At 43.4% G+C, this 16,889-nt stretch overlaps 1 protein-coding gene and 1 long non-coding RNA gene across 2 annotated transcripts in view; one reads left to right on the top strand and one right to left on the bottom strand.

Annotated features, from left to right (window-relative positions):
* Positions 1 to 3,786: 3,786 nt before the first annotated feature.
* On the bottom strand, positions 3,787 to 10,264 carry LOC143439688 (uncharacterized). Its single transcript, XR_013107771.1, has 2 exons — positions 10,136 to 10,264; positions 3,787 to 5,462 (listed from the first exon to the last, which is right to left on the bottom strand). It is a non-coding gene; the product is annotated as an uncharacterized LOC143439688 (long non-coding RNA).
* Pgr (progesterone receptor) overlaps positions 8,829 to 16,889 on the top strand; it is a 64,002-nt gene continuing 55,941 nt past the window's right edge. Inside the window, exons 1-2 of the mRNA XM_076926089.1 lie at positions 8,829 to 10,662; positions 12,177 to 12,328. Coding sequence (XP_076782204.1) covers positions 9,047 to 10,662; positions 12,177 to 12,328 — 1,768 coding nt within the window. The 5' untranslated portion in view covers positions 8,829 to 9,046. The remainder of the gene's footprint in view (positions 10,663 to 12,176; positions 12,329 to 16,889) is intronic.

Here is a 16,889-nt window from a genome sequence, read left to right as displayed (position 1 = left end):
CTCTCAGGAGACAGTTATGTTAGGGTCCTGTCTGCAAACATAGCAGAATATCATTAAGTGTCAGGGGTTATCTCTCTCAGATGGATGGGTCTCAAGTTGGGCCAGTCATTGCTTGGCATTTCCTCAATCTCTGCTCTATCTTTATTCCTGAGCATCTCCTAGGCAGGACAAATTTTGGCTTGAAGGTTTTTGTGGGTGGGTTGGTGTTTTTCTCTCATCACTGATGTCCCATTTGGCCACTTCACTCTACATATCCTTTGCTGGTAGGAGTCTCATCTAGGGCCATCCCCATAAACTCCTGGGAGCCTCCCTTGTCCTACCAAGATCTCCTGCTAATCCCATCCACCAACTTCTATCCTCACTCCCAGTCCTCTCAGCTCCCCCACCTGATCCCCATAAACTCCTGGGGGCCTCCCTTGTCCTACCAAGGTCTCCTGCTAGTCTCATCCACCAACATCTATCCTCACTCCCAGCCCTCTCAGCTCCCCCACCTGATCCCCATCCCTGTTCCCCTCCTCATCTCTCTCATCCAGTTTCCTCCCTCCATCCACCTTGTTGTCTATTTTATTTCCCCTTCTGAGTGAGAGTCACACACCCTCTCTTGGGCCTTCCTTATTACTCAGTTTCAATGAGTCTGTGGATTTTAGCATGGTTAGCTATACTTTTGGTTAATGTATACTTATAATTGAGTACATACCATGGCTGTCTTTCTAGGTCTGTCTTATTTCACTCAGTATGATAGTTCCCAGTTCTATCCATTTGCTTGCAAATTTCATCATATCTTTGTTTTTAGTAGCTGAGTAGTATTCTGTTGTGTAGATGTACCACATTTTCTTTAGCCATTATTCAGTTGAGGGACATCTGGCTTGTTTCCTAGGTATTGGATATTATGAGTGGGAATAGGAAAAACTAGCTAACTTTTAAATATGGGTATTTGTGAATTGGGAATGTGTCATTATCTTTTTGAAATACCCTTAATTATGAAAATCTAGAACCTTTATAGAAAAGAAATACCTTCACATTTCTTATTACAAATTGCTCCTCCCTACTGATGCCAAATTCTCCTGACAGAAGCAACCCACAGGGGAGAAAGCTGTAAGCCCTTGAAGGAAGGTACATGTTTTACAGAGCTCATGGAAATTCATCTACTCTCCCTGCCTTATACAATAGCTGCTTCTTAGTTGGGGCTATATTTGGGGTTGTCAAAACAGGTATTCTAGTCTGTCAGCCAAGCAGCTAGAGGTTTGATTTCTCTCTGTGTTTTCATTCAGAAACTCTACTTGAGTTTTCCTCTATACATATGTCTTATTGTTCATCTAAAAGTCTTGAGTTTCCTTGGTTTAAAAAAAAAAAATAGGAATCAGATTATTAAGAAACTGAAGGAATAAAAGAAAAACTATATTATCAGAGACTGCTTAATAAAAGAGGTATGGTATTAGGAAGTGCCTTAGTTAGGGTTTCCATTGCTGTGAAGAGACACTATGACCAGCTCTTACAGAGAAAGAATTTAATTGGGGCTGGCTTACAGGTTCAGAGATTCATTCCATTATTCTCATGGCAGCATCCAAGTAAACACGGTGCTGGAGAAGCTAAAAGTTGTAGAGCATTTAAAGTGAACAGAGAACACTAACATTAGAATAACTTTGGTTAGAATTTATTTATTTATTTATTTATTTATTTATTTATTTATTTATCTCTCTTTCAGTGTGTGTGTGTGTGTGTGTGTGTGTGTGTGTACTCTGGAGTGTGAGTGGAGCTCACAGAGGAGCTGGCATGAGTCAGTTCTCTCTGTTCACCAAGTGGGTCCCAAGGACTGAACTTTTGTTGCAGGTTTGGTAGCAGGCACCTTTACCTGCTGAGTCATCCTCCCTAGAATATCTTGTGCATCATTTAAATAATTGACTATTTTTCTAGGCAAGAAAATAGTTACTATTCACTTAATCTCACTTATATTGTCATCCAGGGGCAAGCCCCTCTGCATAAACAGGAAGCTGTGGAGTTGAATATACAGGTTGTCTGAGGTGGTGTGGTTGGCAACACATCACTTTTCTTACTTTGCTTTGGCAATGATGCAATTTTATTTCAAAATCTAACAGTAGAAGAAAACAGATGCCTAGTGAGATTGGTACAGGAAAAAAAGTATGTTAATATATGATATTAGAATGGTATCTGTAGCCGAGCCCAGCAGAAAAACGGAAGCTCAGTCCTAACCCCTTCTAGAAATCTTCTGTTTGAGTGATCCCTGATACAGAGGTCTCTGCTAACATCCCTGTCTCTAAAGCTTCCTGGAAATAGCCAAAGCTAGAAAGTAACATGTTAATTATCAAACCAGGCAAGGAATAAAGCAGAAGCAACAGGATTACAATCTGTGTGTCCCAGCAGAAGGAAAGGGTTACTCATCACGGAGTGAAGGCTCCACTTGAAACTTACAAAGTGAACAAGTGAAAATGGAAGTCCTGCCATGCAAAAATCCTGGAGGGTATGGGACCAAGATGGAGTTGCAACCAAAAACAGAGAGGGAGATCTACAAGGGGAAGTGAGGGAGGCAGAAAAACCATTGCTAAGAGTTCAGCGCTTGTTTTTACTGCACACAACATGGGCTGATGGCTTCACTGGATTCCAAGTAGGTGGATGAGAATAATAAGAATGCAAAGGAAAACCAAACACTGTTCACAATAACTACAGGCTACAAGCAGGGGGAAATCTTGCCTTCTTATTGTGTTGGGAGTAGGATAGTCTTGTGAATATAAGACCTTAGGTGAGTTTAATAAGGCTGAGTTTGAAAAAAAAAAAAAAAAACTGAGTGTAAACTGATATTCAGTTTGCAAACTCTGATTGTAATATCATCTTATTCTCAGATCTGGCAGGGGTTAACTTTTCTTTCTCTTATGTTTTCAGTTTCTTATCTCCATAGGCCTCTTTGCTTTACACATTTTCAAGTGTCTCTATTCTTTAAATAAAAATAACACAGAACCTTTTCCATTATTAGTATCTTCTTTTCTCAATCAAAACTCTCCAAGTGATAATCTTGGTCCCCTTTGTTTCTTCTGGATTGGATGTTAAGTGCCTGCTGGGTGCTTGACTGTGTCTTCTGTTATGATTTTCTAGAACAGGACCTGTTTGTATATTTTTCCTTCTATGAAAAAACAACAACAACAACAACAGGGTATTAAACAGAGACGCAGAATTAAATATTTGCAAGGCAGTCCCAGAGTTGAGGAACATGTTTTCCACACATTCTCATCTGGCTTTCAGCTCTAAACCTGGTAATATTCAAGCCAGTTCACCTTAATTTCATATAGTCAGCCTTACCAATGTCTTAGAGCATCCTGCAAACACCAAATTTAGTGAAAAAATTCAGCCTTTGTGTGTGTGTGTGTGTCTGTATGTGTGTGTCTGTATGTGTGTGTGGTTGTGCGCACACGGGTTTTTTGTTTATTTGTTTTGTTTTTTGTTTTTGTTTGCTTCCTTTGACATTATTGTCTGTAAACACCTGTCATTTATATCAGTGGCATAAGTTCAGAAAGTGATATGACAAACAGTATTTGGACATTTGCTGTGAAATATGTACATGTTCTCTCTCTCTCTCTCTCTCTCTCTCTCTCTCTCTCTCTCTCTCTCTCTCCTTCTCTCCCTCCCTTCCTCTCTCTGTGAGTGAGTGTCTGTAATTGGCTGCCAGGAAACGCAGGGTTCCTCCAGGCTGGAAGTTAGGCACAGAGGCTGTGGCTCAGTAAAGGCCTCTTCACGGCTTCTCACGGCATAGTCCCAATGACACAAGAAAGTACATGGGTTTTTACAGGCTTTAATGTCATGGCAGATGGAGGATCGATCTGGATGCATCCCCCCCCAAAAAAAAAAATCCAGGGCAGACCTGAGTTAAATAGGGAGGGAGAGAGGGGAGAGGGGCTGGGGAAGAATGCTTAATTAGTTCCACCTTCTGGCCTTCAGGTACCTCATTAGTATATAAATCTCTCTAGGGCCTGAGGCCAGTTCCTCCTGACTGTTGGCCATAGACCTCTCTGTGGGAGGGGTTGTTGGAGGGCTGAAGCTAAATGAAAAGAACCAGGGCCTGGGAGAAGAGCTGAACTCCTGCCTCCAGTAAGGTTCCAGGGTTCTAAGCTTGTGCTTGACCAAGCACCCAACTGATCCTCACAGCCTACCTCCCCACGTATAAGTGAAAGGGGAGAGAGAACAGAGAAACTGTGATTTTGCCAGAGAGAAGGAGAGAAAGAGAGAGAGAGAGAGAGAGAGAGAGAGAGAGAGAGAGAGATTCAGTTACATTGTGGGTGAGTGATTCAACCTAGAACTTGGTTGGAGGGGACACATTAGGGAAGCACCTACCGTTTTACTAATTTTTACCAGGTATTACATCAATTCCAGGCTCTCAGTGTGGTCTTAAAGCATCTTAACAGGTATTTACTAATCTACTTTGACAATAAGTGAAGCCTGGCACAACATATTTAAATAACCACGGAATAAGGAAATGAAAGGTTTTAAATGAAGTTCTAATTCCCATCAAAATGTTTATTTCAACATAGCTAGGAATCATGCCACTAGTTCAGAAGATAATGTAGAAGGAAATAAAGATGATGGAATAACAATGGAAGATAGTTTTCAAGAAAGACAGAAGACAGAGAAACTATCTTCGAGGTACAAAGTTTGCACATATGTGTTAAAAGCAGAGCTAGTGGGAAAGCTTTGCAGAAAACCTGGCATGTTCGAAGTCCACAGCAAATTATAGGCTTGTGGAGTGACCCCTAAGTCATATAATACATAAGCATGCCTACAAGAAAATCCTGCTGTAAATGATAGTGCTTGCCCCAGACTGCTTCTCTGTTGTCATAAAACACTGATGAAAAGCCATGCTGGAAAGGAAAGGGCTTGTCACATCTTAAGGGCTGTGATCCATCACTGAGGGTAACCAAGGCAGGAACTGAATCAGCAACCGCAGACCAGTGTTCATTACTGGCTTGTAGCATGCTCCTGCTCAGATACTTTTCTTATACAACCCTGGCTCAACTGCTCAAGATAATGCCCAACAGACATGCCCACAAGCCATTCTGATAGAGGCAATTCTTCAGTTGAGGTTCTTCTTCCTGGGTAACTCCAGATTGTGTCAATTGACAAAAACTCGATAGCCACACACACAAAAGATGGGCATTTCCTCAATGGGTAGCTTAGATACACCAGATCAGAGCTACCTTGCCCAGATCAGAGCATCATCCGAGTGGCAGATTCAATTTCTGGTGAGAGTTTTCTCTTTGGTTCATAGATGGTACTTCTTACCATCTTACCATGGGGCAGGAGCCACTAAGCAACTGTCTGCTATACATCACCCTCTCAACAGCCCGACCTCGGAGGATGGTTATGCTCGCAATGCAGAGGCAGTGTATGAAGTCCATGGAGATCACAAGCAGGCCACAGAAGACATAAATATATCTTTTTCACTTCTGAATACTTATCTAAGAAAAATTAAAATATATGTATATAAAGACAGGCATACATATAGTAAATTTCTAGCAAAGTATAAACCATACAACTGTCAACTGTTTGTCAGCACAGGCAAAGACAACATGCTATATTCATTCACTGTATTTCTAATTTGCCAATAGAGTAAACTGTTGATGTATGGTACAATAGAGTTGAAACTCAAAGTATTATACAAAAAAAGAAGTACATATTATATAAACTGGAATGGAAATCTCCATTTCTATTACAATTTTTTTTTTTCAAATAAGTTAACTCAACTCCAAGGAGAAATGGCTGATTCTAGGAGGGTAGAGGTAGCACGCAAATCGTCTCCAAAGAATCTTTGGAGAACCAAAGAGAACTTTTTTTTTCTGGCTCCAGAGAATCAAAGACAGGGTTCAAAATCCTTTACTCCTTGCCCGTGCATCGTTGCCACACATAATAGTGAAGCATGTCAACTGGCACAGAGGATAGCAAAGGAGCCTCCAATTCTCAAAGCTAAAAAACACTTAGGAGCAAAGCGTATCCATAGTGGTATACACGAAAGACAGAATAAAGTGGTAACAGGGCTGAAGTGTGTTTTCCCATGCAGAGATACAGATAAAGCTTTCAGTTAATCACTCCATCTTGGAGTAGAAAGTGTTACTTCCTGCCCCCATACATTCCCACTCATAATGACTCTTATTGCTCATGGTGACTTCCTTCCAAAGGGTGGAGCTAATTAATACCCATGTGAAGGACCCTGAGAAACACTGCTTCACACACAAGGCCAACATCATACCATAAGCCCTGTTTAGTGTGAATCCTTTATACTAGGTAGCGAAAACAGAACTTGCTAAGTTTAACTTTCTTTCCCAATCCCATGAGCCATGACTACATATAGAATGTCACCCTACAAGAGTCCTCAGGAGTATCAAGATCATGGAAAACAAGGGATGTCTGAGAGCCATCATAACCCAGAGGATTCTGGGAAGCCATGATAACAATGAAACAAGAAGTCTCTAGTGGAATGTTATCAAAGAAAACAGATATTGAAAGGAAACTGTATACACTCTGGGCATTAGTTAGCAACCATGCACCAGCCTGAGCTCACTAATAGAAACATACAGGAAGCTGCATAGAGAGCATTTGGTTCTTCTTTTCACTGGTAGATTTTGCTGTCAATCTAATAATATTTAAAAGGGATGCCTGTCTAAGACATAGAGCATAACTTGACAGAACACCTAGTAAAGCAGCCAGGAACCTTTCGAGTCCTAGTGTACAGTGATAGAACGCAGATCGCTGGTTAATGTGTGGGTAGTAATGCTTCAAGGAAGAGGGGGAAGGGACAGTATGTAAAGGAATGAACACACTTTTGGAGGCAAACATTCTATGTCTCACGCTGTCGTTAGTCAAGGTTCCCCATATACATTATACATGCATATGCTTGTATAGGGGGCTACCTGCTAGCCTTGTTTCTTTGCTTTCCACACTTATTCTATGCACTGTCTGAATACCCACCCCCCTGCAGTTCCCACACTCCATTTTTACCATTTGATGCTGTAAGGACATACAATAACTGCTTCCTTGAATTCTCTTCTACCTCCCTAATTCTCACACATCTAAAATTAGTCAGCGATAACTCCTTGCTGGAGTAGCCCACACCCAAACCCAATGGTCTAATGTAACAGAGGCTCACGTCTCCTATGTAGTACCTCCCTGGTGAGTCAGGCATCCAGGCACCTTGCCTCCAGCAGCCCCACCTACTCTGCAGTTTTAGAGTCTTCCACGGATCTCAGACCTGGCTGAGAATAAGTGCAAGGCATCAGCATAAAAAGGACCTGGGTTCAAAGACACTTCCCAAATGACTAAACTCAGTTTTGAATAGGGCATGCCTAAGACAGTGTCAAGACATCTGCTGATCTTGAATTGAGCATGGATATTAGCTTATGACTGTATATAAAATATATCATATTACTTTCTCCCCTTCACAGTGTCCTCATGAATTTAAAGGTGATTTATTTTTTTTTAAAAGCTCAATGGTAATTATTCTAAGAGTAGAGAAACATTCAGGGGAAGAAAATGCTGTTCAGCTTTCCCAGTCTTAAGATGTGATGCAGGATATTTAGTAAGGACTGAAGGGAACCTCATGAAAATATAGAGATTTATTCATTAAGACAAACAATGGCATTCAGCGTCCAAACTCCCCATGCAGGCAGAGATGTGTTACCAACTGTCTTCTGTCCTTAACTGCCAAGTCACATTGGTGGCCCACTTGTCAAAAGAATAGTTTGAACAAGTTAGAGGCAGGATGGACAGAAGGTCAGTCAGGGTGCTCAGTGCTGAACTCAGGATGAGTTCTATCTCTAGAATCTGCATGGTTCAAAGAGGAAATCCACTCCCTGGGGCTGGTCTTGAACTACCATATTCACACTGTCACATGCAGGTGCTCACGTGTATACACACAAGAGCGCTTGCTGCTCCGTTAGAGAACCCCGGTTAGGATCTCAGCTCCCACATCAGACTAGTCAAAACCACCTGTAACTTCACCTCTGGGGGCTCTCACCCTCTCTGCTGTCCTCTAAGCAACTCTGCAACCATGTGACATACACCCACAGAGACATATACACATAATAAAAATGAACATAGTTGGAATCATTTTTATACCTTTTATAAATAAAAAATAATGGCACCATATGTCATTGTCAGTGTTGAATCTTTACAAATTTCAAATCTTGAAATATTTACAACAATTTTACTTTTTATTGGCTATAGTTTTTCTCCTCAGTGGGACTGGTGTACTTAATTGGCTGTATAAAGTCTGATATGTTTAGAAGATTTCTTCTCAAAGCATCTGATATTCCAGGTAGAATCAGACTAGCAAGTAGCAGGAATGCCCACTCCAGAGTTTTGGGTCTAGCCGGTGATTGGCTAGGGAGGGGCTTTGGGCGGGCCTTCCTAGAGCGCGGAGGCTTGCTAGAAAGCTATGGAGCCAGTCTAGACTGTCACTATCAGGCTTTGTCCTATTTACTGGTGTGAGGATTCTGCCATTCGGCTAGCTTCTCTTAGCTTTACCAGAGCAACCTACAACCAGAACTCGCTGGGATTGTAGAGAGCCCAGGGAGCTGCAGCAGGCGAATGACTGAGAATGGGCTACGTCTTGGCCCCAGGGTTTTGGTGAGGATTGTAATGCAAACTTCCTATGATGTCTAGGTTTCAGTCCGGAGATATCGAGAGCCCTTTTTGCAGCACCGGCCACTCCAGCACCGGGTCTCCCATTCAAGGAGAAACACGAAAAAAGTCTCCCGAATAACTCTCAGTTCTGAGACCAGCTTGCTCCAGCTACTTCTTCCTGTCCTCACCCCACCGCCACCGGGACAGCGCGACTACCACCCTTCCTCTGCGTCTGGGTGGAGAGGGTAAGGACAGGAGCTGACCAATACCGCCCCTCCCGAACAGGAGGTGGAGATCCCACGGGTCCTGCGACTCAACACCCACTTCCCCCTCCCTCTGCCCCTATATCACCGGCACCCCCTCCTCCTTTTCTTTTCCCTCCTCCCAGGAGACAGGGGAGGAGAAAAGGGGAGCTCCGGTCGTCATGACTGAGCTGCAGGCAAAGGATCCGCGGGCTCTCCACACGTCTGGCGCCGCGCCCTCCCCCAACCACGTCGGGTCCCCCTTGCTTGCACGCTTGGACCCGGGTCCCTTCCAGGGAAGCCAACACTCGGACGCGTCGTCTGTAGTCTCGCCTATATCGATCTCCCTGGACGGGCTGCTTTTCCCTCGGTCCTGCCAGGGTCCGGAGCTCCCAGACGGAAAGACACAGGACCAGCAGTCGCTGTCCGACGTGGAGGGAGCTTTCTCTGGAGTCGAAGCCACTCGCGGGGAAGGAGGTAGACATCCCAGAGCCCCGGAGAAGGACAGCAGACTCTTAGATAGTGTCTTAGACACGTTGTTGGCGCCCTCGGGGACTGAGCGGAGCCACGCCAGCCCTCCAGCCTGCGAGGCCATTACTTCTTGGTGTCTCTTTGGGCCAGAGCTCCCCGAAGACCCCCACAGTGTCCCTGCTACCAAGGGGTTGTTGTCCCCGCTCATGAGCCGGCCAGAGAGCAAGGCTGGCAACAGCTCCGGGACAGGAGCGGGGCAGAAGGTGCTGCCCAAAGGGCTGTCACCACCCAGGCAGCTGTTGCTCCCGACCTCAGGGAGTGCTCACTGGCCCGGGACAGGGGTGAAACCGTCCCCGCAGCCAAATGCGGTGGAGGTGGAGGAAGACGGTGGCCTTGAGACCGAGGGCTCTGCGGGCCCGCTACTGAAGAGCAAACCTCGAGCACTGGAAGGCACGGGCAGCGGAGGAGGAGTCGCAGCCAACGCGCCCGCGGCGGCCTCAGGAGGCGTCACCCTGGTCCCCAAGGAAGATTCCCGGTTTTCTGCTCCCAGGGTCTCCTCTGAGCAAGATGCTCCGGTTGCCCCCGGGCGCTCCCCACTGCCCACCACAGTGGTGGATTTCATTCACGTGCCCATCCTGCCTCTGAACCACGCGCTCCTAGCCGCCCGCACCCGGCAGCTGTTGGAGGGGGACAGCTACGACGGCGGGGCCGCAGCGCAGGGCCCTTTTGCCCCATCTCGAGGCTCGCCCTCTGCGCCATCCCCGCCGGTGCCCTGCGGTGACTTCCCAGACTGCACCTACCCTCCGGAAGGTGATCCCAAAGAGGACACATTCCCTCTTTATGGTGACTTCCAGCCGCCTGGCTTGAAGATCAAGGAGGAGGAGGAGGGTACGGAGGCTGCTGCGCGCTCGCCGCGCCCCTACCTGTTGGCCGGAGCCAGCGCCGCCACCTTCCCAGACTTCCCGCTGGCGCCGGCGCCGTCACGAGCGTCATCCTCCAGGCCCGGAGAAGCGGCAGTGGCCGGCGGCCCCGGCAGCGCCGCGGTGTCGCCTGCATCCTCCTCGGGCTCCGCGCTGGAGTGCATCCTGTACAAAGCGGAGGGCGCGCCGCCCACGCAGGGTTCGTTCGCGCCACTGCCCTGCAAGCCCCCGGCCTCCGGCTCCTGCCTGCTACCCCGGGACAGCCTGCCCGCCGCCCCGGCCGCCGCCGCAGCACCCACCATCTACCCGCCGCTCGGCATCAATGGGCTCCCGCAGCTGGGCTACCAGGCCGCGGTGCTCAAGGACAGCTTGCCCCAGGTCTACCCGCCATACCTCAACTACCTGAGGTGAGCGCCTGCAGGCCCTGCCCTGCTCCATTCCCCCAGCATCTCGGTGTAGCAGGGTGGCACAGGAGGTGGGGGCTGGGGGGAGCTGGGCTTTGGAGACCCGACACCCACTGTCCAGTGCCTCCCTTCTTCTTACATTTTTTTTTTTTTTTTTTTTTTTTTGGGGGGGATGGTGGTAAAGTGGGTACAGATATACCATTTACCATTTTGTTCTGTACCTTTCTCCCAAACATTGCCCGCAAACTTCCTGAAGCTGAAGCACTCAGGTTCAAAACCTGAGGTGTCACTCTCATATCTTTGATTGTGCTGAGGATTTGTTGGGGGTTTCATTAAATACTTTGTGAGAAGGACATTGCCCCGGGGTGGTGTGTGTGTGTGTGTGTGTGTGTGTGTGTGTGTGTGTGTGTTGGAGAGGCTGAGGTGCAAAAGCCCAGTTTTTCTGGGAGGGGTGGGGCTTCAGAACTGAAATCAGAGACACCTTAGGGATCTGGCCCAGTTTTCCTGGGAACGTGAAGAGTGAGGTAAACTGCAGGAGGGAACTTGTGTTTAAACACCAAGTGCAGGGCAGACGGAGTGTAGACTCCTCACACACTGGTGCAGACACCTTTTCTTTTCTCATAGTGTTTTCAAGAATGTTACCCCACATACTGAAGTATTGGACGTGAAAGGGAAAAAAATGGTCAGGGTTTGGAGTCTCAAATGCAGTGACTAGGCAAAATAATGTCAGCGTGTTAACAATGCCTAAAAATAACATCTGTATTTATATGTTGGAGCAGTCAACCATTCCAGGGTTGAGTTTTCAAACCGGAATCGGTGCTAATTCCAGTTAAACTCCTAAAGCTCAGCCGTATTTGTTGTGACCCAGCATTCAGGAAGGAGGTCATATTTCACCCACCAAAGGCAAACTTCTGTTTAAGGAGCTCTTTTTAAAGGAGAGTTTCTCGCTTTTGTGAACATGAAAGGAAGCACTGGCTCTCCTTTTATTAAGCTCATGAATGTTAATGATTTGCATGTCCAAGGAATCCATTATAGGGAGTTTATGAAATCAAGCACCAAGTTTAGTCCACTGACGTTCAAATATGTGTGTATACGTTTGTATATGTATATGCATGCGTATATGTTTGTGTATGTGTGTTTATGATCCTAGGACTGTGGGTCAGTTTCTAGAAACATTGCTTACCTATCATACACTGAGCCCAGAGCTCTATCCCCGGCATCTTATAGCATCTTATAAACTGCGAATGGTGGCAAATGCCTCTGCTCCCAGTACTTGGAAGCTAAAAGTCCATGAGTTCAAGGCCAGGCTTTCGTATGAAACAAGTTTCAAGCCAACCCAATTACATGAGACATTTAGCACAAAACTAAAACACAAACAAAAAGCCTCATAAATAAACACTATGGTTCTATTTAAAAAAAAAAAAAAAACTCTGTTCTCATTGATAACAGTTTAAGAAAGCTTTCTTTATCAGGTAGCAGTGTACCTAAAACTAAACAGAATCTGTTTGCATTTCAAGGCCAGATTCAGAAGCCAGCCAGAGCCCGCAGTATGGCTTTGACTCCTTACCTCAGAAGATCTGTTTAATCTGTGGTGATGAAGCATCTGGCTGTCACTATGGCGTGCTTACCTGTGGGAGCTGCAAGGTCTTCTTTAAGAGGGCGATGGAAGGTAGGAAGCTTTCTCCTCCTTCTTCCTCTCCATCCCATTGTCATGGAGACCACCTGATACTTTATGTGTTTTAGTTATGCTTGTTTCTAAGAAATGGTCACATGTCTTTACACCTTAAACTATGATGCTATTTTAACCGTATGTGTTGCCTATAATAACCAAGGGGGAATTTGGTTGGCTATTATAAATTTACACTGTGACTCATCCTTTCGATAGTACGCAAGTCATGACATTGGCCAGAGATTCTTTTCCTCTCTCACGATACAACTTTAGTGATGTATTTCCTGTATAAACAAGGCACTGAAATTTTAGTAATTAAAGCCACATATGTGTGCATATTTGTATATTTGTGCATACATAATTATGCATGTTACATGTTCACAGTATATGTGCTGTGAACATATGACATATATAACATATAATGCAATTGCAAATTATCTGCATGTCTGTCCTTTCCATAAATGCATTTTGATATAATAATGACATAATAATTCTAAACAAAAGTTTAGTTGGTCTTTTTGTTTAGCATAGCTTCATGTGTATTTGAGGACAAGAATAATTGCTTGGAATAAATGATCAATCTGAATTTCACAGTAACACAATTTCCCCAGAACTGTCTTGCTCTCGGTAAAACCTGCACATTTTTAAAGAACATTTCATTTGCATACTTAGCCAATGATTTCGTAATAGTTTATAGGGTATCTTTCAGACTTTACTTTCCAGAGAAACATTTTAAGATTCCATTCACCTCAGTAAACGCCAAGCCAAACATGCTTGTCTTTGAAGATAAGAGTGCATTTACAGATCAAGTCACAGTTTGATGCTGGAGATAAATATATTTTCTAAGAAGCTGACATGGAATGCAGAGATGGTGTGTGGGTTGAATGTCAGTGGTAGGCTCTCATGATTCCCAGGGTTCTGAGTTCTAACAGCCTGTAAGGGGCTGGAGCATTCATACTTGAGAGGCTTCCAGTGAGGCTCTTCTGGAAATTCTTGTGCTTTGTTCACTTTTAGAGGCTTATTTTGGTTTTGGTTTTGTGTTCTGATTAAGTAACAAAATATTTAATTCATATTGAATGCATGCAGCTTCAAGGACCTGAGTTCACTGTGCACTATCCAAGAGCTTATGTGAGAATTGGGGCAAGTGAGAGGACTTTAACTTTCTAGACTCATAAGTGGAGTCTTGACTCCTTTCATGTTAAGATTCCTTGTATTATATAGTAACCCTAGAACATTATAAGCTTATAATTGAGCAGCCCCTTTAGAATTCTCCAAAGGCCAATTCATCTATTCTACTTTTGGTTTACTGTTAAGCAAGTCTAAAAGTCATAAATATGGGTAACTGGCAGCTGATTCTTAGTGGTTATATATTAAGTGGATACATATTAAGTTGATATATATATATTATACATATTAAGTGGATATATATTAAGTGGATACACATTAGATAAATACATATTAAATGGCTATATATTAAGTAGATACATATTAAGTGGATATATTAAATAAATACATAGTAAATGGATATATTAAATGGATATATGTTAAATGGATATATATTAAATGGATACATATTAAGTGGATATATTAAATAAATACATAGTAAGTGGATATATTAAATGGATATATGTTAAATGGATATATATTAAATGGATACATATTAAGTGGATACATATTAAATGAATTATATTAAGAGGATACATATTAAGTGCCTTTAACTGCAATGCCCTAAGTTAGACGGTGTCCACAATGTATGCTGTTACTTTTCAGAAGTTACTTACTCCCTCAAGTGCATACTCAGAATGAGGATCGCCTAACTGTAATTGTCATGGGAATAGCATCCCAGTTTATTGTCATGGAAATAGCATCCCAGTTTACTTTCAAAAGACATTATTAATAAGACCCTATTTTAAAATGAAGTAGTAGAAACGAAGTACCATTATTTAGCAATACATACAAGGAACAACTAAATGTAGATATTTATAAATAATTCATTAAGTTAGAGCAAAGTTGTAGTACTCTGTAGGCAAATCCATCCCTGTAGCAATTACTTGTGTGCTTTCTATATTTAGAGAAAGGTACTCTTCTGTAACTTCCTCTCCCTCCCTCTTGAACAGAAAATGAGGGTAATAATGGCAGATACGTTTTCGAGTACAGATTAAATGAATTCATACCTACGGTATTCAAAGACTACCCTCAGTGATGGTTTCACCACTAAGAAGCATATAATACAGCTGAAGGGTTACCATATGCAAGAATGAAAACTTACACTAGAGATTGTCATTAAGTACCCAGATAAACAGTCATGAAATTTAGGAGATTTATATGGTTTCCTGTGGGAGCAGAGGGGAGTGTGTGTGTGTGTGTGTGTGTGTATGTGTGTGTATAGATCAGAGGACTACTTGTGTAGTCAGCTTTCTGCTCCCACTTTTGCATAGGTTCTGGAGATCAGACTCATGCTCTCAGGAGTGCATGGTCAGCACTTATACTCCTGAGACATGTTGCTGGACTGTGAGCTGGGATTTGTAGGTTCTAGTACAATAACGGAGGCCTCTGTAAGGTCTGAAACTCAGTTTGCTCAAGGACAAATGAGGTGTCTAAGCATTGAGGAAAGGTGTCTAATCACACACTAGGGGAAGAGAGAGAGTTAGGGTGCTAGGGTTTGGATGAGTTTGGAATCAGTGAGCAAATGCAAGTGAATAGAGTAGACAGAGCCTTCTAGGAGTTCCCAGGAATGAGAGATAATCAGAGGACTTTAGTGGCTGGGAAGAAGCTGTAACAGAGCTAGGTTGTGAGTTAGTTCAAAGGAGAGGACTGTGTATAAGCCAGGAGGACCAGAAGGGAGTACAGGTGAGCTAACTGAATCAATGATGTGACTGCCAACCTTGGCATTACAAAGTGCTTCCTACAATCTAGTGTCCATTTCCTAGGCCCCACTGGACTCATCCTAGCCCCACAACAGAGGCAAGTTATTACTCACTCTTTACCCAGGAGGAAATCAAGCCGCCTTCATGACAGTTAGGAAGTGGTAAAGTCAGGATTCAAACCCAGATGGTGCGCTCCAGGTCTCAGCCCTCAACCACAGTGCTTCCTTTCTCATAATAGGAAATACAGTCACACATGTTTGCCAAGTGAGGAAACATCTAGAATGCTAAATATGAATATCAAGAAAGAATGTAAATAACTGAAATGTGTGATATAAAAATATACACCACATTAACTTCACATTTGGTGAAGTACCCCAAGAAATGGCTTATCCAAGTGCCAAGCAAGTGTTCTGAGTGTGCCTTTCCCAGGTGAGAAAAGTGGGAGACAGAGTCAACAAGGACAACTGGTTTTAATTGGTTTTACCTGTTTTACTAGGAAGAGAAAAGAGAGGGGAAAAAAAAAAACCATAACACTCAGGAAATAGAGAATATAAATGGGGAGAAATGTCTTCCCGTAAGTAAATGAATCCAGTTGGTTGAAAAGCCTATTTCACTCCTTGGACAAGACATTGACAGAGTCAGTATGAACCAAGACATTGTCAGGACTTACACAATGTCTAGCAGAGATGAAAATATCACTTGCAAGTTCTAATTCAGTCCAGCAACTTGGTCTTGTGGGGGACAGAGACATTTTACTTAGCTGACTTTAACATGCCCAATGATCAGAAAACTATTAAACACTCAGTAAATAAATATTTTGCTCTGTAAACTGATCATCATAACTACTTAGGCTGTATTGTTTGGATGAGTCACCATATGGCATCGTTGGTAGGGTAGACATTGTATGCAATATGATTAAACAAATATTATAACATAATAGAAATGCATTATTTACAATACTCAAGACTGTAACATGGATGCATTTGTAATTGTTTTGTAATAATTCTTTTATTTGGGTATTAATTATTTACAAATTAATTGCGTGAAGTACCTTAGCTCATGCACTAACTTATTGACTACCTGTCATACCCAGGTCCTAGGCTAGGTACAGGTGGGAGACTAACGAAGCAGAATACACACCACAGGCCACTGTTTGAGTGGTGACATGCAGAAAAGGACATGCCACCAATAGATGGCCACAATTAATCACATCTGTGCTAAGTGATGGAGATGCAGTAATGCAGTGCCTGAAGCACTGACCCTTTGTCAGAAACAAGGAGGTTTAGAAAACTGTTACAGGAAAATTGTCATGGATAGACCACAGTGAAAATAGGACTGAAAGGAAATTGCTTTTATTAAGAATGTGTTTCTTGTAATTGGTGATAACTGAGCATCTAAACAAGACTGACTTAGAGTCAGACTTTCCCACAACACCATTTCATGAAGAGAAATGAAAATAGGCTGCCCATTAACAGCTGCGTAAGATGGATCGTCTCTGCCTCTAAAGTTCAGGAATGCTTTATCATCTGCAGTCCACAAAATTACCCAACAATCTCCTCCACTGTAATTTGTGGAATTAGCACTTAGGCTCTTGAGAAGATAATTCACCAATCATCGTGTTTGGTTTAATGTGCTCACCAAAAGTTTACCCTGGGTAGTTTTCCCATTATCCTAAAAATAAATGTGTAGTAATT

This window comes from Arvicanthis niloticus, chromosome 27 (assembly GCF_011762505.2).
Source record: "Arvicanthis niloticus isolate mArvNil1 chromosome 27, mArvNil1.pat.X, whole genome shotgun sequence".
Classification (NCBI taxonomy): domain Eukaryota; kingdom Metazoa; phylum Chordata; class Mammalia; order Rodentia; family Muridae; genus Arvicanthis; species Arvicanthis niloticus.
Note: the sequence above shows the minus strand (reverse complement) of the source record. Positions and strands in the feature narration are given on the sequence as shown.